Raw genomic sequence first — 19,587 nt, forward strand, 5'->3', positions numbered from 1 at the left:
AGGCACAGAGCGGGAATGTTCCTTAAGGTGTCTTGGGGACACAGTGACCAAATCCGCTGCTGTGCTCTAAGCACCAGCCCATGCTGCCACTCTAGAAGCAGAAGCTGTTGGTTCTCTGCCAGGCCCTGCGTGCCCTAGAAACCCCTCACTCCCCACCAAATAAGATCATTCCCATAAGCCCTGAGCCTCTTCATCCTCCCTGCAGTTCCTGAGTGCATCCCCTGTAGCCCATTAGAGGTAAAAGGGTCTTTGAAATAACCCTCCCGGCTTTATGCTTTGTTTTTTCAATGAATTATCACAGACCCCTGAGCTGCAGGGAGCTCTCTTGGCCACTGGGTGGCCCTGGGGGAAGCAGTGCAGGGCTGTGCACTCAGGGTCAGATTTTCAGCTCAGCACCCAACGTGGGGGGTGCACGCCGCAAGCTGGGATCTCCTCAGAGTCTGGCCCGAGGCCTTGGGAGAGCAGGGGAGGACCCTGGTAGGGAGACGGGCTCTGGTGAACATGGCCCGTGCCAGGGGACCCAGGTGTCTGCAATGCACAGGGGCTGCTGCTGTAGCCCAACTGGGTCTGCAGGAAACAGGGCACCAGGCCCGGGTTCTCCTCTGGCCCTTTCACCCCCTTGCTCTGCCGATGCCCTCTGCGGTGGGCTAGCCCGACAGCCAGCTGCCCTCTGCAGAACTGGTGCTCCTGCCCCCAGCTCTCGAGGCCCCCAAACTGACCACGCTGACGACAGGCCCCCCCTCAACTGGACAGGAGCAGCACCAGCAAGGGCAGAGCAAGCACCTCCCTTGGTAGCAGTGCCCATTGCAGCCACAGTAGGCCGGCTGGGACATCCTCGAGCACTGTGCCATTCCCCCATTGTTGGCCAGCGCAGGCAGAGGGTTACTCTGCTCACTGCTTGCCCAGCCAGGGAAAGGAAAGCCCCCATAGTGCAGACCCCCCCTCACCTACATCCCCCTGGGGCCAGTCCTGCAGCCTGCGGAGTCGAGGGAAGTGCCCCCAGGGAGTGTTTTCCCACCCCTGCCGTGGGAGCAGGCCGACGGGGTGCTGCCTGGGGCAACAGGTCTGTTCCTGGCAGGCTCTGTGGTGGGGAGCGGGAGCTGACAAAGGGGCCCAGCTGCCTGGAGGGGTGGGGGAGCTGGATTCTAGCATCTCCACACCCCTCCCCAGCCGCAGGGCCATTGGCAGCTCCCTGCTTTGTGCTGCAGCGTAGGCTGGTGGCAGGTCCTTGCTGTCCCACCCTTGGGAGCTGTCTGCTCCCTCCAGGTGCTCTCGCCCTATGCGCTATTAGCACATGGCTCCCAGGCAGCGCCTGCATGGGGAGGGAAACCAGATGGCTGTGCCCAAGCCCCCCGACCACCCTTGGTGAGTGGGTGGGGCAGGCCTGCAGAGAGCTAGTCCATGGCTCAACCTGCATGGGAGCCTGGCATAGGTTTCAGACTGAAGCCAAAGCCCTGTCTGCTAAAGCCCCTCACACCTGCAAGTTGCTGCCTTCCCACTAATGATCACTTAGCACCAGCCTCCTCCCACAGGTGCCACCAATGGGGCCCTGGGGCAGAGAGGACTGAGCTCTTCTGTTTGCTCCTGTGGGAAGGGGAAGCTCCCAGGCCCACTTGCAAGGGGGCTTTTCCTGAAGGCTGCCTGCCTTTGCCCTCTGGCTAAAAGCCCCTGACTGGAGCCCGAGGGAAGAGAGAGCTGCTTGTGTGAGAGAAGACTCGATCCCCAGCTCCTGGAGAACAAGGTAAAACACCATAGTGACTGCAACTTAAAAAGCTTCCTATACTTGCAGCTGGGTCTGGGATGGAGGCTGCCGCAGGGAGCGGGTGTGCAGGGTTTGCATCCTGCAGGTTACATTTTGGTGGCACTCAAGACCCCTTGGTGCTCTATGTAGCAAGGACGGTCCTTGCCCAAGAGAGCTCACAGCCTGAGCAGCCAAGCCAGACCAAGGGAGGGTCCTTCTCCCCATCCACAGCTGCAGGAAGGGGCCCAGAGAGAGTAACCCAGTTAGCATGTGACAGAGCTGGGACCTGACCCTGTGTCTCCAGAGTCCCCGCCCAGCGCCCCATGCACAAGCCCGTCCTGCTCACCACGTGTGCCGTGTTCATGGAGGGGAGCGTTGTGCACTGGGGCTCTCCGGGGAAAAGGCCTGATGCCAGCCCCACAAGCCAGGTCCTGTACTGGCTGGGCCCTGCGCTGTGCCCACAGGCTAAGCAGCACTCGCTCCCCCAAGGTTGCAGGATGGCTTTCCCCTGGGATTTCACAGGCTGCCCACTCCACCCCATGCTGTCTGTGGGGTGACACAGCTTTTGTGCTGCCTCCTATGGAGAGGGGGCCCCAGCAGTTACCAGGTGCAGGGCGGGGAGCAGGCGTGGGCGTGGGCAGGTGGAACGGTCTCCCTGTTCGGGCGGCTGAATGATCTCAGCCCTTTGTACCATGCTGAGACCTCGCTGGGCCTGGGGAGAGCTCCCTCGGGGCTGGCCTGTCGGGCTGCCAGCCTTCGGCATCACCAGCCATCGGTGTCCAGGACTGGTGCTGCAGTCCCCTAGCAAAGACACAGTAGGCTGCTAGATGCCACAATTTAAGCCCCTCTGTGTCACACTGGTGCAAACAGTGGCTGGGCCCTTAAACCATGTGCTCCAGCCGGTGAACCACTGGATCCCTAGCGGATGCAAACCGGTTTTGCTCCATTGAAATCAGCAGCTTCCCTGACTTACACCAGCCGCAGTGCTGGCCTCGGAGGTGTCTTGGCTTCACCCTCTTGCTGCTCTCAGAAGGGGTTGGCTCTGGCTGGCGTGTCGGTGGCGGAAGGGGATGGTTGGAAGGTGGCAATCTCGTTCTCCTCGTAGACACCGGGGCTGGCAAGGCGAGGGGCTGGCCTGGAGTGGCCCTGGATCTGGAAGCAGATGGTGTACAGGAAGGCGGATAAGTGCAGCAGGCACACGCAGCAGAAGATAGCCACCACGATGATGGTGTGGGACTCCCACGGGGACGGCTCCGGGGCCAAAGGAGACCATGTCGTGCTCTCGTTGGGCTGGGGACCGCTCCCCAGCCCCTCTGTGTGGTTCATGGTAACCCAGGCCTTTCCTAGGGGAATGGATTCTGGCATCTTCTCAGCACTGTCTGGTTGGTAGCATGGTCTCATGGGCAGGGACTTCCAGGCACCTGCAAAGAGAGAATGCAGCAGCTCTGGGCTCCCCGTGACTAGCCTGGCCCTACCTCCGAGTCTGAGAGAACGGGCTGGTTGCACCGTGCCAGGCTGAGCTGAGAGGAGCCAGCCCTGCCCAGGATCCCGTTCTCTCAATGGATCTCCTGTGAGAGCCCTCTAGACATGCAGCCAGTGCGGAGGTAGCAGCCAGCTGTCCAGAGCGCATGCTGCGCAGCCAGCTGGGGAGAGGACAGCTTGGCCAAGGACCCTGGGGAGCCCTGACTCCTTGGGAAGTGACCCACGATCCTCTGTGTCTGCGGAGCAGGCAGGACCTTGGGATTCGAGGGCTGCACGCATGGCAAAAGGCCCTGGCTGCTCGATATATCTGCCTTGGAAGGAGACAGGGCTGGGATCCCTCCACCGCCATCCCAGCATGGGGTGTGTGGGGATTACAGGCCTGAGTTGCCTTCCGTGCCCTGGGAAGCTCAGAGGTGCCAGGCCTGGTTCGCAGGCTCACCACAGCCCCTCTGGCACGGGAAAGGGGCTTTAACATGGGAGTAGATTGTCTCTGCCCCTTGCCAGGGCGAGAGTGGGGTGAGGTGGCCTCAGTGTACATGGGAATCGGGGGCCCGTTGTTTCCAAATTCCTTCCTCCACCCTGCATAAGGGAGCCTGTGTTTGCAGCCCCACCTGGCTGGATTTCTCCAGCCGAGGGCTAGAATCAACCCGTCCCTGCTGGGCCCCTCGTTCCTGGGGAAGGGTGCCCTGTATCTCCCTGAGATGGCTGCTTGCCACCTGAGCCCCAGGAGCAGTATGGGCTGTGGCAGAGCTCTGCCGTGGGGTGCCTGGCTTTTGTTTGGGTACCAGACCTCTTTCCCTGCGGGGCCATTGCTGGCTGCTGAGCAGTGAGACTAGCCACAGAAGCCTGAAGTGCATGAGGATTGTGTGCCATGGGTGTGGAGGGGATGTTGATTGCAGACACTGGGCTCACTTGGGAACCAAAGTATAGAGCCCTTAAATCAGGGCTGCCCATGGGCTGCAGACCCCCATGGGCAGCTAGACAGCTCATCCTTCTTTAGGAGAAGGGCCTAATCTTTGCTGGTGTTGTCAGTGTCTGGGCAGCAGGGGGTGCTGTTTATGATCTGTGTTTAGTACAGGGCTGAGGGCCCAGAACGCACTATTGAAATACGTTTGAGGCCTGTGTCTAAGAGGCAAGATTCTTAATGAGGCTGGTTGAAAATGTTGTGTCCAGACAGTTTTCAGCCAGAAAATGCAGTTTCAACTAAACCAGTTGTTTTTGCAAAACAGTATCGACGTGGATGAAATCTCCCATGAAAAGAAACGTTTTGAAACGTTTATTTGTTCATTCTGGACAGAAAAAATAGGATATTTCGTTTTGAAAAGTTTCCAAGGCAAAATTGTCCAAAACCAACTATCTGAAGTGTCCAGGGAAAGGCGGGTGTCCTTCTGATTGGAACCCCCCCCCCAACTTCTGCATGTTGCCATATCCATCCACCCTGTTTGGGGACCAGCCCAAACTGTGAGCTCTTTGGGGCAGGGACTGGCTCTTTGCTGTTCGTACAGCGCTTGGCACAGGAGGTCCACGGCTGGAGCGCCTACATACCGTGTAATGGGGCAAAGTCTTGCATCTGCCCTGTGGAGACTACAGGTCCCAGCGTGCAGTGCTCCAGCTTGATCCTAATGCCCTGCTGGGACCCTATTGTCCATCACTGTGGTGAAGACGGAGGGTGAGCTGCATTGTGAAATGCTTGGGGGGTGGGGAGGCTTCCTTTGGAAACAGCCAGAGGGTTAGTGACCAGCTCTGGGGGCCCCAGCGGGGGCACAGAACGTGCCCCTCCAAAAGCTGTTGGTTTTGACTCCTGCGCATGCCCCTGCTCTGGGGCGCAGCTGGGCCTGGGGTTGGTGGGAAAGGCAATGGCAGCAAGGTTAACGGGAGACTTGTAAGTGTCCCTAATAGGAAATGGGCCTTTTCCCCACCCCAGCAGCTTGTGGAGCTTCCTGCTCCCAGCTGCAGGAGAGAAGGAACAGGAACCTCCGGGCCGTTGCTGCTGCGGTTTCATCTCTGTGCAGTAGCACGTAGAGGTCACCAGGCTGGGCACCCTCATGCTGGCCCGGGGCAGATATGGAGCATAGACCGGCCTGGCCCCAAAGAGCTCGGCGCCTACAAGCGAAGTCGTGCTGAAGGCTACAGCCGGAGGGGAGATGGGAAATAGTCTGTTCCAGACAGTCCTTTCCGGGCCTTGCACGCTGGGAGCCTGGCACATCCCAGCCTTTCCGTGCCGAAAGCAAACTGCCAGCCTCCGCTAGACAATCCCGGTAACGAACATGTCAGCCTCCCCCTTCCCTGCATAACAGCCAGACTGGGTGTCCGACTGCCCGTCCCCGAGCGAGTCCCGAGGAAACCAGCTGCATCCCCTAGACCCAACGGCGGTGTGACAGCTCTAGGCACCAGCACCTACCTCTCCCTTGGTGCAGCAATTGAGTATTTGGTGCTTCCAGTCATAAGTACCTTCTGGCCAGCCAGCCCTGCCTCCCGCGTCTCTCTCTCTCTCCAAGGTCCGGCTGCTCAGAGGCTCCCTGCAAATGGTGAGGAGAGCAGGGAAAATCGCCTCCGTTCCTGTTGCTCTGGAAACCGAACGAGCTAAAGAACCCTCGGCTCTGCGTGAGGGTGGGCTCGGGCTGGGCTCGCGGCATCCCCCTGCAGCTGTGAGCTGAGCATGTGAGCCCCTGCTCTGCTCCATGGGGCCGATGCTGGATCCTCAGCACTTTGTCAGTTCGCATCCCGCCTTTACCAGTGTCAGGAGCTGATTGAAACCCGATTACTTCAGTCCTGTCGGGTCTCGGCTCAGTTTTAGGGGAACCCGCTCTACCCTCTTGGCCCCAGTGGCTAATAGAAGGGGTAGGTGATTACTGCCCCTACAGTAAGCCTGGTCTATTGGTCCTTCTCTGCCACAGGTTTCCTGTGTGACCCTGGGCAAGTCACTGAGCTCTCCCATCTGTACACGGGGAATCGTAGCACTGCCCTGCCTCCTGTGTCAGAGCCAGGCACTGTTATGATACTGAGTGAATAACCTGTCCTGGGTCACTCCTCTTTCCCTGCCCAGGAGCATGCAGGCCTCTAACATCGGTGCCCCCCGTCCTTCCCGAGGCTCCCTCGATTCAGAGCCTGACGTCCTGGCTCCAGACAAACCTGGCAGCTCAGTGCTGTGCTGCAGGCAGCCTTTTCCATCCTGGCTCTGAATTAGTCTCTAGGGTGGCATTTCTCCCAGCACCTGCCAGCCGGGCTGTGGCACTTCATCCCGGCATCTAGGGCTAGTCTGCCTTTGTGTGAGGAGCCAGCCAGCACATTTAACCCCTCCAGTTGCAATTGCCCCTGTCCCGGGAGAGTCTTGGGAGAAACAAAGGACCTTGCCGAGCGGGTCATGCTGCAGCAAGGGCCTCCGGGGCGCCATGGTGGGATTGTTCACATTGGAGCTGCTTTTTGTAAAATGAAACCTGTCGCTGCGGTCAGCTTCCCGGGACTCCAACTGCTTTACCCAGAAGGTCTGGCTGGAGCCTCGGGCTCCGGGAATCCAAACCCTGCCCCTCCGAGACCCAGGCTCACTCCGCTTTGGGAGGCGAGAACATTGATTTGAAATCGGTGGTTGTTGGTGCAGTGAGACGGCCTGTCCCATTCTGACAGCGCCCCTGTCTCCGCAATCCCTCTGCTGCAGGCACTCTCTGGCACGTCACACAGGGGGCCAGCCCACCATCCCTTCTGGTCTTACAACTGACACTAGCGTCTGGGACCAGGAACTGCAGAGGTGGCTCTGCCCTGAGCTCTTGGGGGTGGGTTTGGTTTTGGACACTTTTCAAAACAAAACCATGTCCTTGGACAGAGGCCTTGCCTTCGGGAGAGACTGCTTGGTGTGGATAAGTACAGGCTGCACAACCACAGGGGCTCTGGGCTACCTAGTCTGACCAGCACCTCCGGGGAAGATGAAGCTTGACGGGTTCAGGGTTCCCCTGTCTGGGATGGTTCCTCATTACCCATTGTCACAGCGATCTGCTCCCTGTGCCTATGCACGTGGAGAGACTCTCCCCTGCAAACACTGCTGTTCCCCTGGCCATGCCTAGACTTTCTGTCCCTCTGCTGCTGTTTATCTGCGGCTCTGCATCCAGCTCCAGAGTTCTGGGGACGTGGTTCTTGTGAAAGACGCAACGCGAACAATTGCATTTAGACTCTTTATCCACCAGCCGCAATGCGGGCGGCCAGCTGGCTGTCCCACCGATGCAGAGCCGATGGCACTGTCCCAGCGCAGATAGAGCTGTCCAGGTGCACAACAGCCAGTGGAGTGGCTGGGGTGGGGCAGAGTGCACTACTGGGACCAACATGTGTGGCTGCAAAACAAACCCTGTTGCCAACCGAGTAAACCACAGACCAGCCATGCTAAGAGAACCATGCCCTGGGGGTGCGGGAGGGGGTGTTCTCTACTGGCATCTATTTCCAGGTCAGTGGTGGGCAGCCCCGTGTCTGGAGGCACGCTCTCACACACTGGCTTTCCCCAGTACAGCTGGAGCTGGGTGTTGGATGGTTTTTGCCAGAGTTAAAGTAACCAAATTTGATCTGTCTGCTCTGGGAGGAGGTGAGGCAGGGTCAGTAGCAGCATTGGCCACCTGCAAGCTAACTCTGGAGAGGGGGTGCTGCCAGCCAGTGCTGGTCAGCATGCAGAGCTGCACTCAGGGGTCTGGTTCAGCTTCTCTCAGGCTAGACTAGCCTCTGTTGTGGCCACCACAAGGGATGGGCTTGATCCCCGTAGGGGGAGGCGTTGGGAGAGCTGGTCTAAGCTGAGTGCCGTCTCTAGTCCAGCTTGGGGGTAGCGTGTGCATCCATTCCTCCTCGGTCAACTGGGGCTACGCTGCCCAGGCTGCCAGGGGCTGCCAGGCTGAACTCAGGGCTGCTTGGGAGGTGTCTGGCACGGTGGTGGGCGCCTACCACCATGCCAGATAGACGCCTGGCATGGGCCTTGTCATCCTGGTTCTGTTGGAAAATCTTTCAAACTCCTGCAAATGGCAGAGAACATAAGAGCGGCCCTACTGGGTCAGACCAAAGGTCCATCTAGCCCAGGGTCCTGTCTTCTGACAGTGACAGGTGCCAGATGTATCAGAGGGACTGAACAGAACAGGGCAATTAATCGAGGGATTCATCCCGTCATTCCAGCTTTTGCTCCCGTGCCTGTGTTGTCAGCTGAGCTGTGAATTCCAGCAAAGAGCTGGCACTAAAAGAGCTGGCTGGAAACTTTCTTTTTTAATTTAAAAAAAGTCTTAATTTTCACCAAAAAATTGCACTTTCCCCCCTGCATGTTTCTACCCGCACGAAACAAAACAAAGAACCAGCCAAGCAATACGTCTGAGGTGAGTCTTTGATATTTGGGGATGGGGGGGAAAAATCTTCCTGAGTGAAATGTGACCTTCTTACATACTGGTTTTTCCTTCCAGGGACTGTTGCTGACTTTATCTGGTCACTGTACGTATAGATCTCTGTCGTGCTCAGACCTGGAACCTTTCTGCTCTGTGGCTGCATCACAACATGGTGAGTCTTTTTTCTGTGCAAACGCTTTGAAAGAGAAAAAGACCCTTTTCTCTGTATGCGGGAGAGGGGGAGTGGAAAACGTACAGAAATCTCCCTATTGTTTGAAAAGCAACTTTTCACCCCAAACCTTTTTGCTCAGAGATGTTCGATTGGAGCCGAGCGCGGCGGGGGACTGTAATCGACCCGTGTTGTGAGGAGAGCCAGCTCCAGGCTGTGCTTCAGTTGTTGTCTGTTGTGTAATTTGCAGCCAGGACTGATAGTTTATCTGTCTGTATTAAAACACTTTATCCTAATCCTACCAGGCAGCTCTAGCTAATTGATTTTATTACTCACTTAAATGCTCGATATCTCTTATCTAGCATGACAGAAAAGGCTGTTGGTTTGTTTCTATGCAGTGGCCTTCAGGCACACAATCACAGCATGATTTAGAGAGGGGGAAGTGCATGCGCTAGCCAGGGTGAGGACGGGGGTGGCGGTAAAGTAGCTAGTCACACTCCCTGCTGGGAGGGGTGGGTGACTTGGTGACATGATAGCCCCATGGCTGTGTCTGAAATTCACCTGCCTGCTTGCCCATCTCCCCTGAGCCCATTCCACGGCCCGAGCAGCGCCCCACAGCAGCTGCTTGGTTTTTTAAATTGATCTGCCAGAGAGAAACATTTCCCACGTGTGGAACTGGCACCTGACTTTACCTTTGCCCGAGACCTACGCTCATGCCTGGGCCAGCTGCAGGCTTCCAAGCTGGGATGCTGCCCTGGCTGGAACCTGTTACGGCCCAGCAGCTCAAGCTGCGTCGGGTCGAGGAACTGGAGGCTGCTGGCAGATGACGCACATCTTCTTGCTCTCAGTAGTAGCAGTTGTTTGTATTATGGTAGCACGGAGAGGCTGGAACCCCATGTTGGGTGCTGCTCGGGATCATAACTGGGGACAGTCCCTGCCTCAAAGAGCTCGCAAGACAAAGGGTCGGAGGGAAAATGGGGGAGTTGCCCGGCAGGTCTGGGGAACAGAGCCCAGTTTTCCTGAGTCCCACCCCGGTGCCCTGGCCACGCCCCCCCCCAGCCCCTGTATATTGGCTTTGAGGCCGGACTGTGGGGTTAATGGCGCAGAGGGGGCTGCCCTCATGCCTCCTCCATTCTTGCAACATCAAGTGGAAGGTCAGGCTCCCCGCACAAGGGTACGAACGCTGACGTCAAAGGAAGCAGCTGGTGATTCACTGGCTCTTCTGAGCCTTTGTGTCTCTGGCTGTAACTCATCTGGGAAATGTCATCCCATCCTTGAGTGTTATCGTTTCGCTGTCAGTTTGCCCACCCTGCTGGGAGATAATCCAACCTCTGAAGGAGATATTGGCCCGGTGAATACAGGCTTTTTGAAAACCTCAGTGTAGGGGGACTTCCCCTTGCCTCGGATGACTGGATCTGTACTGCACTGCAGAGCAGTGCCTCTGGGGAGACCTGGGCTCTGTCCCCTGCCCTGCCAGGTAACCTGGTACATTCAGAGATTCCCAGGCCAGAAGGGACCGCTGGGATCAGCTAGTTAGGCCTCCAGTGTAACACAGGCTGGAGATCCTCCCCAAAATCATCCCTAGAGCAGATCTCTATGGTCAGGAATGGAGAATCCACCACGCCCCTTGGCAAAGTGTTCCCATGGTGAATCACCCTCAGTGATTCATCTCCCAGCAATTGGATTATTGAGCATGTCCCTCTGTGTGCCTCAGTTTCCCCCTCTGTAAAATGGGATGATGGTACTGACCACCTCTCTTTGAGCTCTATGGATGAAAGGGCACATAAAAGCCAAGTGCTACTGCTATTCATTAAGGTTGCTTCAGTTAGTACATGTCCTGTAGGGTTCGAATGCTGCACGGTGCCCTGTGGAGTGGATGAGCCAGACAGCCTTCTCCGTCTCGAGGGGCAGATTGTGTCCTCCTCTCCCCCCCACACCAATGTGCCGGGAGAACGCCCGTTGCTCTGCTGGGCGAAGCGCATGCTCGGAGGTTCCAGCAGCTAGCCAGCATGGGCCCAGGCTCCTGGGGTAGGGGTGGGGGAGAGAGCTGTCCCTAACGCTCGCGGTGTAAGGAAGCTGTATTAGGTGGCTGTGTAGATTCCTGCCTTCCATCCCGACCAGTTTCAGATGGGGGCATGCTGACACCCCCAGGGCCAGGTTTGGTCAGTGCCGCGCCTAAGGGATGGAGGGAGCGATGGGTTCCCCTCCCCCAAAGCCAATGGTTCTGTTCACTCCCAGGAGGCTCTGGGGGCGGCTGAGTTCAGAAGACCACTCAAGGCACTGGGGGGTGAGGGGCTTCTGAGGGTGCAGGGATGTACATAATGGGGTGGGGCCCTGTGCTCAGAGATGCCTGTGTAGCCCCACAACATCGTTCCAATCTACTTGCCCCCATCCTCGCTCACACAGATGGGACTGCTGCCTATACAGCCCCCCAGCAGCATCTTTCCTCAGCCAGGTCTGCTCCTGCTAACGCTCCAGGGCCTGGATCCTTTCACACCCAGCATCCAGACTGAATCCCCAGCGGCTGTGCTGCCAGAACAGCCCTCATCATGTGATATGCCCCTTGTAAGTGATGCATGCGGCTGGCCCGGGGACAAGCAGCGCGCAGGGTCTCTGTTTTCCTAATGCTCTGCCCAAGGCTAGTGACTCCATTGGCTTCCTGAGGCTGCGTCTCTTTCCCCCTCCCCCCCCGTTTTTTAAAGATCATGTTTTCTAAGTTAAAGGACAGTCAACCAGCCCTGCCTGTTACAACTAGATCTGTGTTTGCAAATCCATGCCACACGTTCCTTAAAGCGCCGGTGCTCCATTCAGTTACCCTAGCCTGGCACTCCCAATAGCCAGCCAGTGCCTGTGAGCAACTCTCCAAACAGGAACCCTGGCCTAGGTGAAGGCAGCTTCCATTGCCGACCCTGGGAGCCATCCTGTGCCCTTCCCTGGGACCTGCTGCACTGATATGGGCAATGGACAGCAGTCTCTGGGGCCTGGCTGTCCAATCATGGGGGAGAAAAACAACCCCTGCCCAGGGCGAACGGCAGTGTCTAAGCCGTGGTGACCATGTCTAACTATCAACGCACTGTTTGATCCCTCCATGGGAGATGGCCACTCTCAGCGTGTGCTGGACACCTGCATTCGGGTGGCACTAGGCTATGGGCCTGGGAATTGGTATTATGGTTCAGCAAGAACTCCAAGCACTGGCCTGCTGGCAGCCTTTGCTTTGGGACTAGGTCCGGCTAACTGTGCTCAGACGTCGCTCTGGAGAGAGAGAGCGTCTGGTTGGCTGCAGAGGGTTAATGTAGCCAAGGGAGGATAGGCTTGTTCCCTTAATCAGCTTTGCCTCTTGTAACCCTGCCCACATGACAGATGCATGAGAAGGGTTTGGCCTTGGCCCCCAGCAGGCCTGGGTAAGTGATGTCTTGTCTTATCTCTCTGCTGACTAACCAGCATCCTTCAGCTGGAGTATTTAAGGCTGCGAGTGGGGAGAGCTGCAGCAGAGAAACGCTAGTCCAGCAGAGGCAGCCCCGGAGACACTGACACTGGAAGCCTGAGCTGAGACCAGAAAAGAAAAATGCTGCCAGCAACTTTCAAACTGTGTGCTGGGATCTCCTACAGGCATCTGCGCAACATGACCGGTGAGGGGGATGTGCAGCTGTCACTGGGACAGCAGCTGCCTCAGGAGCTGGGCTGGGAGGGGGCTGGCTGGCTTGAAGGCCCATTGCTGTGGATTTGACTGTCAGATTCAAAGTGCCTCATTTCCTGCTCCTTAGCAGTGATGTTTATTTCTAGTACGGGTACTCTGTCTGCGACCCCTGTTTGCCCCAAGCACTGGGCAACGAGAGGCACCCCTGCTCTATGCCCTGCTTGCCAGCAGGGATCACTGGGGGAATTCTCTGCTGTGTGTTACGCAGCTCAGACCCTCAGCTGGTGTAAATTGTCACCCTTCCCTTGGAGTTAAAGGTCTGTCCCATGTCCCCAGTGGTCCCAGCTGGCCTTAAAATCTATTCGCCTCTCCCCTTTTTGCTGTCAGGAAACTCTTTCTAGCTCGACAGGGGGAAGGGTATGCCTGTTTCTGAACGCAGAACAGTCTGTTTCCAGGGAGGTTGTTGTTTATAGTGCCATAAATGTACCTATGTACAGATAAAACATGCTTTCTGCCTTGAAGAGCTCACATGGAAAGGACTTAGATTATCCACTCCAATTGCTAGGAATCTGCCCTCTTTTCCAAACTGCTGGAGAGAGAGAGCAGGAGAAACTTCCAACAGACTCTTCTTGGCTTCTGGCTGCCTCGGTTTCTGCTGGACTAGGGATCAGGTTGAGGTCTAGATTACACATCGCACCAGGTTTATGCCAAAGACCGTTTCTTTGGCAAAAATCATTCTGCAGGTTTGGAAGAAGTCTGCCTCCCTTCTGCTTGGTGTGGTGTTGCGCATAGTGGCGTGCACAGCTCTCCAATCCCAGCATGCTGTATAATTGGAAAAGTAGGAGCACAGGCAGAGTTTCTAAAACAGCTTCTAGTCTCATTGTAAGGTGAATTTTCCGATGTTGTGAACTGCTGGATTCTAAGCCGCCTCCGGGATGTGGCTAGTCCCCATTCCCTGTGTTTTGCACATCCTAGGCTCCACATATGGTCTCCAAATACAATTGTTACTCTGTTGGGGAAGGGCCTAAATGGATTTTTTTTAAAGAGCACCACTCTTGCAGAAATCCAAAGCAAACCAAAGGTAGCTGCTGTATACACATGCTGCTGCTTCAACCGTGTGTGGATGATGATAAACCCTGTTTCTGTAGATGTACTGACACAGCCGGTGATGATGGAAGGTAAATAAAATTAAAAGAAAAATCAGCATGGGCCTGATGGGAGGAAATTGAACAGGAACAGCTTTATCTTCAGGCAGGGTCACAAATAGTGAAGCATGAAAAGTAAACTGTGAAGTTCGTAGCTCTTTTCATTTCAATGTTACCCTCTCATTTCAAGGCTTGAGAAGGCAGGCGGCTGTTGCCATCAGCCAGGAACTGAATAAACTCGCCTTTGCTGGCCCTGGCCCCGGTAAATGGATCAACCAAGTTCGCAGGAGGAGCTCCTTACTCAGTAAGTACCATAGTCTGCCAAATGTCCAGTGACAAGCAAAGTGGGTGACCCTGCACCATTCAAGCCTGATAGTCTTGCACCTGCCTCCAGTGGGAGCAGGATTGGGGCCCAAGTCCTTTATGAGGCTGCAGCTGTGATACAGACTCAGCCCTGCTGATGCATATAGAAATGCACAGCCTATTCTGCAAAATATAAATACAGAAAGATAGCAGGAAACCAGCATCACTCCTAAGCCCCCCCGCACTGGTGCTGGACTGGAAAGATTACTTAGTTCAGCTAAGTTATTCTGTCCTATGCAATGCAATGCAATGGTGATTCATTGAGAGGATAGAGCTGCAAACAGCACTGCATAAATGCTCCAGTAAAACCCTCTACTCCAACCCCTTTCAGGCTCCAGGTTGGAGGAGAAGCCCTTCAGTGAAGTGGAGATGTCCTACATTAAACAGGGAGAGGAAGCCCTTCAGAAATCGCTCAGCATCCTCGGGGACCAGGATGGCTGGAAAACTGAGACCATAGCGGTAGGATTTCTGACTTGTGGTGGTTTCTAACTTGTCCTTTCTTAACTGAACCTACTGGGAATACTAACTCTTCAGGGCTTTCTGACTTCTTTAGGGCAATGGGGACAAAGTACTGAGCAAGATGCTCCCAGACGTTGGGAAGGTATTCCGGCTAGAGGTGGTTGTGGACCAGCCCTTGAACTCTGTGTATGATGAGTTGGTGGAAAGAATGGAGCAGATGGGAGATTGGAATCCAACCATCAAGGAAATCAAGGTGAGAGACTCAACTGCATTCGTCCTCCAAAGAGGGAGGACTGCTTGCTTTGGCCCCAATTCAGCCAAGGACTTAAGCACATGCTTTGCTGAAGAGGGGCCTTTATGATTAAGCAGTAAAATAAAGGGTTTTTCTACTATATATTTTAAAGAGAGAAACGTCTAATGTTGCCCAAAGGGGTAAATACAGCTGGGCCGAAGGGTGTTCCAGCCTTTGAGTGCCAGCTCTAAGCTTTGGCCGTTATCTTGGCCCTGCTTTGCAGCTGATATGGAGCTTGTTTGGCAATCGCCACAAGGTGTCTGCAAAGGGCAGAAGTCCATTTCTTTATCTCAGCAGCCTGTGTTTCCAGGTGGAGGTTATGGAATCCTATCCCAAGTGGGTGGGTGTAGTTTATACACTGAAGCAGTAACAGTGCTGGCCTGCCGCCTGACTGATAGCCATATCTCACACTAGGTTAGACGTTCTCCCACACAGCACAGCCTGCTCCTAAAGCACCATGTACATTACTGCTGAATACTGAAATCCATTTCCCTATCTGTAACACAGCCCCCCTCGGTGTCATGGGACTACGCAGCCAATGAGGTAGACACAGCAGCCTGGGGGGAGGAAGGCACAGAACTTTATTAAATGCCTTGCAAGATTCCTAGTACAGGGAGCCCTAGAGGTAAGTGTGGCACAGATACAGTAACTGAGAGACATACACCACAACCCACAGGCTAGTAAATGGAACGGTTGTGTAACCAGCCATGTGATGCTGGCTTTGCTTACAGTTGTGTAACTGTCACTGTCCAGATTCTCCAGAAGATTGGGAAAGACACTGTGATCACCCACGAGACTGCTGCGGCCACGCCTGGCAATGTGGTGGGACCACGGGACTTTGTCAGCGTGCGGTGTTCTAGAAGACGGGGCTCTACGTGTGTCCTGGCAGGGATGGCCACAAGCTATGGCGCAATGCCAGAACAGAAGGGATTTATAAGGTAGGGAGCCCTCCAGCTGTTATCTTGCTTTACAACCCTTGAGCCAAAGCAGCAGTAGTTGGACAGCTAGGAAAGGGACATGCCATTCCCAGCTCGGGTGCACACAGCAGTGTGGTTGCAGCTGCCTGAGTCCAGAGCTGGGGGTCGGGTGGGATTGTAGGGGGGTGGCTAACCCAAGAGGCCATGGCCTTGCTGCTATTTGGAAGTAACAGCTCGAGTGGAGCTAGCACATGTACGTCTGCCGACGTACAGAGCCTCCCACACCAGGCTGGTAAGAGGAGGTGGGCTGTAACAATGGTGAGTATGTTAAAGTTTGGAGTCCTGCCTATTTTATACATTTCAAGTTTGCTTGAGCTGTTACCTTGTATCACTAGCAATTCCCTGCCGTTGCTGGGGCCTCAGGCAGTGATCATACCTCTTTCTCCCCAAGGACTGAAATCATGTAGTCTGTTATAGCCTGTTTCTCCCTTAACTGGCTCTTGGCATTCACCTAACAACCAGGACTCAAGGGGGAGAAGCTGGCGATCTCTCCTATGGCCACTAGCCAGCCCTGCATTTTCCCATTCTCTGGTTAATCCCACTTAGGCCAGCTAAAGGGGGTTCTACTGTACCGGTATCTAGATGGTGCTCTAGCCTGCTCTCCTATGTACCACAGACCATCTCCTGGGACCTCCTAGCCTTAAATGCCAGGGAACAGGAGGCTCTTCACTTTGTGGAGTTTAAAGCCAGAAGAGACTATTAGATCATCTAGTCCAGGGGTCGGCAACCTGCGGCTCCCGGCTTGCCAGGGTAAGCACCCTGGCGGGCTGGCCCGGTTTGTTTATCTGCCGCGTCGGCTGATCGCGGCTCCCACTGGTCGCGGTTCGCGGTCCCAGGCCAATGCGGGAGGCAGGAAGCCGCGGCCAGAACATCCCTCGGCTCGCGCCGCTTCCTGCCTCCTGCATTGGCCTGGGACCGCGAACCGCGGCCAGTGGGAGCCGCGATCGGCCGAAGTTGCTGACGCAGCAGATAAACAAACCGGGCCGGCCCGCCAGGGTGCTTACCCTGGCGAGCCGGGAGCCGCAGGTTGCCGACCCCTGATCTAGTCTGACCAATAGCAGAGTACATGCCATTAAATTTCACCTAGATGTCCCTTTACTAAGCTCAACGCCCTACAGCATTTCAGTCTTCTGCAGCAGAGATGGAGGTACCATGATGGCAGGGAATTGATCTGGTATCTCATTACCAAGAAAGATTCAAATGTGTAAAATAGGCAGGACTCTAAACTTCCCCTCCCCCCTTTTGACTGGTACTGTCCCTCCCTCCTCTCCCACCAGGTGTCTAGTAAATGCACCCTTATTTCTACACTCTAACTCCATGAAGGAGCATGGACTGCACCCCCCCACTAGTGAGTAGCATGGTGGTAGCAGCAACTAGTCCATCCCCCTCTCAGCCTAGCAGCTAGGCTTGGCACATGCACTCATTGCAATACTAATTTTACACCTCTGTTAAGCAGATCTATTCTTCAAAATCCTTTATTTAACCTGAATTTAAAAAAAAAAATTGGGGTCAAGGGCTAGAGAGACTTAAATCAGCAGGAAGACTACTCGCCAAGTCCCACTGGAACAAAGCCACTACCTGGATAGCAGTGACTGTGCCATGGGTAATTTCTGGCTGCTGGGAGCATGCTGCAGCCTCTCCCCAGAAGCATCTTCTGGTGCTCTGTAGCAAATTCCAGCCTGAGAGTAGTGTATGCAGCACCTCTTGGCCTCAGACGTGAGGTATTGCCACCCTCCTGCCTTTAAAACTGACTGTATAGAAGACACACACATTTGGATGGTAAATCATTGTCTCTGGTTTCCTAATGCAATGTCTTCCTGCCCTTCTCCAGAGCTGAGAATGGTCCTACCTGTATGGTTCTCCGTCCACTGGCTGAAAATCCTTCGCAGACCAAGTTAACTTGGCTACTCAGCATTGACCTAAAGGTAAGTGCACACGGTGAACTGCATTCAAACAGTATAAAGGAGCTCTCTCAGGCAGACTCCTTAGGAAGGGGGTGGTTGAACATTGTCTAAGCTTAAGAAATTATGAGCAGTTGTTTAACTTCTTGAAATGAAATTCTCCTGACTCAAGTAATTCCCACTGTGGGTCAGGTGAAAACCATTTCATCTTCACTGGAAATTCCAGCTCTTTCCAACCAGAAAGGAGTGGTTCATGTTTTATCCAAACCCACTTGCCAATCTCATTGCAACCTAAAGTGCAAGATTGACTGACTCCCTCCAACCCCCTTCGGCCCAGGAAATACCTCCACTTTAACACACTCCTGCTCTCTTCTTTTTCAGGGCTGGCTGCCTAAGACAATAATCAACCAAGTACTCTCCCAGACCCAGGTAGACTTTGCCAACCACCTCCGCAAGCGTTTGGCTACCACCACCACTCCAATTGCTGTCAGCTGCTGAAGCAGTCGCTGCTACACCCTAAAGAACTATTAACCTTCGGTGGCATTTGCAGCTTCAAGGACAGCCAAAAGCCTACCTGATGTTTAGATTGTGCCTCGGAGGTGATTATCCCATGTAGTGTGTTATCTGAGACATGCTTTGGGGCTTTTTTTTGGGTAAATGAATGGGTTCAGGTTTTTAATGCTACATTGAGTTCAACAATGGGCACTTAAGCCTCCAACCACCCCCCAGCTGGGCTCCCTTCTTAGCTGAACATGTCAGAGCTGTTGGTGTAGGCAACCACTTCAAAATCCCCCAGAAAGTATGTTTGTGACTGACTGAAAAGGCTACTGCTGTGTGTGATTACATGTAGCAGGATTCAGTGTTGCTGGCTGTGTGCTCTGCAACAGCTTTTGATGGTTTCACAGCGAAACTACTTCTGGTCAAACAGGGGCCTTGACTTCAAGGCAAAGAGTAGAACACTCAGCGAGAGCTCCAGCTTAACCCTCAGCTTCCACTTTTCTATTTCCCTCATAGGTACTTACAGTAGTGTGCTGTACAGGAACACACTCTTTAGCCTTAAGATCAGAAGTGAGTTACAGGTTTAATATATAGCTCAAGGCATCTTGCAATATCCAAAAATCCATCCCTGGGCAGATCCTATTATTGAAGTGTTAGCACAAAGGGAGATTTGCCAATTTATACCAAGCTAGCTTTCCATGTCACTTAAATGTGCTAATGTAAGTTACTTTGCTGCTCTTTTCAGTCAGTGAAGGATGTAACTAAGCAGCCTGGTCTGTTGGGTACAACTGGATCACAGTATTTGAGGCAGTAAGCATGTACTTATTCCTCCCCCACCACCCCCACCCTTTCAGAGGGGGCTGTGTAACTTGTCTTGGTTTGTAATAGGCTGGATAGTGTCTAACTGTATAAAGTGTCTTATGAGAAATCAAGTCAGAGTAGGACAGTGCATCTTTGTAAGCTTACACTTTTTCTTAAGAACCCAATACACCAGCATTAGTTTTGCACTCAGTGGAATTCAGCTGTAGGAAGTTAATTTATAAAGTCAGTTTGCAGGTATTTATTTTTCTTGTATAGACATGCATAATGGACTATTTAATATTTATTCTCTGTGACCATGGAGCTCTAAGTAAGTTTATTTGGGGGGGAGGGTTCCTTATCCACTAGGGAAATCTTAAACAATGCTTGTCTGACCTTTGTAGTATAAAGCAATGCTTGACTTCCCTAGAACCAACCAATTCCTGGGCCCTGCTGAGATAAGACTGTTGCTATGCAGAACACTAAAATATTTGCAATGTAATTCTGTAGTAGCCTAATGCACTTAGTTTAAATAATCCAATATGATGTAAGATATATAGCTGAAAAAGATTAAAAGTCTTGACTGGCTCTCTTTATCTAGACTAAGGATTTTTATGAAGCTGTTACATTTGCCTTCAACACTACTAATAATGGAGAGTATAATCTGTAAGAAACCTGTGAGTGGGAAGAAGAGACTTGTAGCAGAACATATATATTGAGAGAGATTATCTTATCCTGGAGAAGTGTGTGTCTAGTGTTTTACAGGCACTGGATTAACTAACT

The 19,587-nt window shown here is 53.9% G+C and overlaps 1 protein-coding gene across 1 annotated transcript; it reads left to right on the forward strand.

Annotated features, from left to right (window-relative positions):
* Positions 1-1,726: 1,726 nt before the first annotated feature.
* Positions 1,727-19,392, forward strand: STAR (steroidogenic acute regulatory protein). Its single transcript, XM_045003518.1, has 9 exons — positions 1,727-1,741; positions 8,644-8,737; positions 12,176-12,363; positions 13,707-13,820; positions 14,211-14,338; positions 14,433-14,591; positions 15,384-15,568; positions 17,439-17,532; positions 17,890-19,392. Exons 3-9 carry the CDS (start codon positions 12,300-12,302, stop codon positions 18,004-18,006), a joined length of 861 nt encoding a protein of 286 aa, XP_044859453.1. The 5' UTR covers positions 1,727-1,741; positions 8,644-8,737; positions 12,176-12,299; the 3' UTR covers positions 18,007-19,392.
* Positions 19,393-19,587: the final 195 nt, after the last annotated feature.

The sequence above is a fragment of the Mauremys mutica genome, chromosome 2 (genome assembly GCF_020497125.1).
Source record: "Mauremys mutica isolate MM-2020 ecotype Southern chromosome 2, ASM2049712v1, whole genome shotgun sequence".
Lineage (NCBI taxonomy): Eukaryota > Metazoa > Chordata > Testudines > Geoemydidae > Mauremys > Mauremys mutica.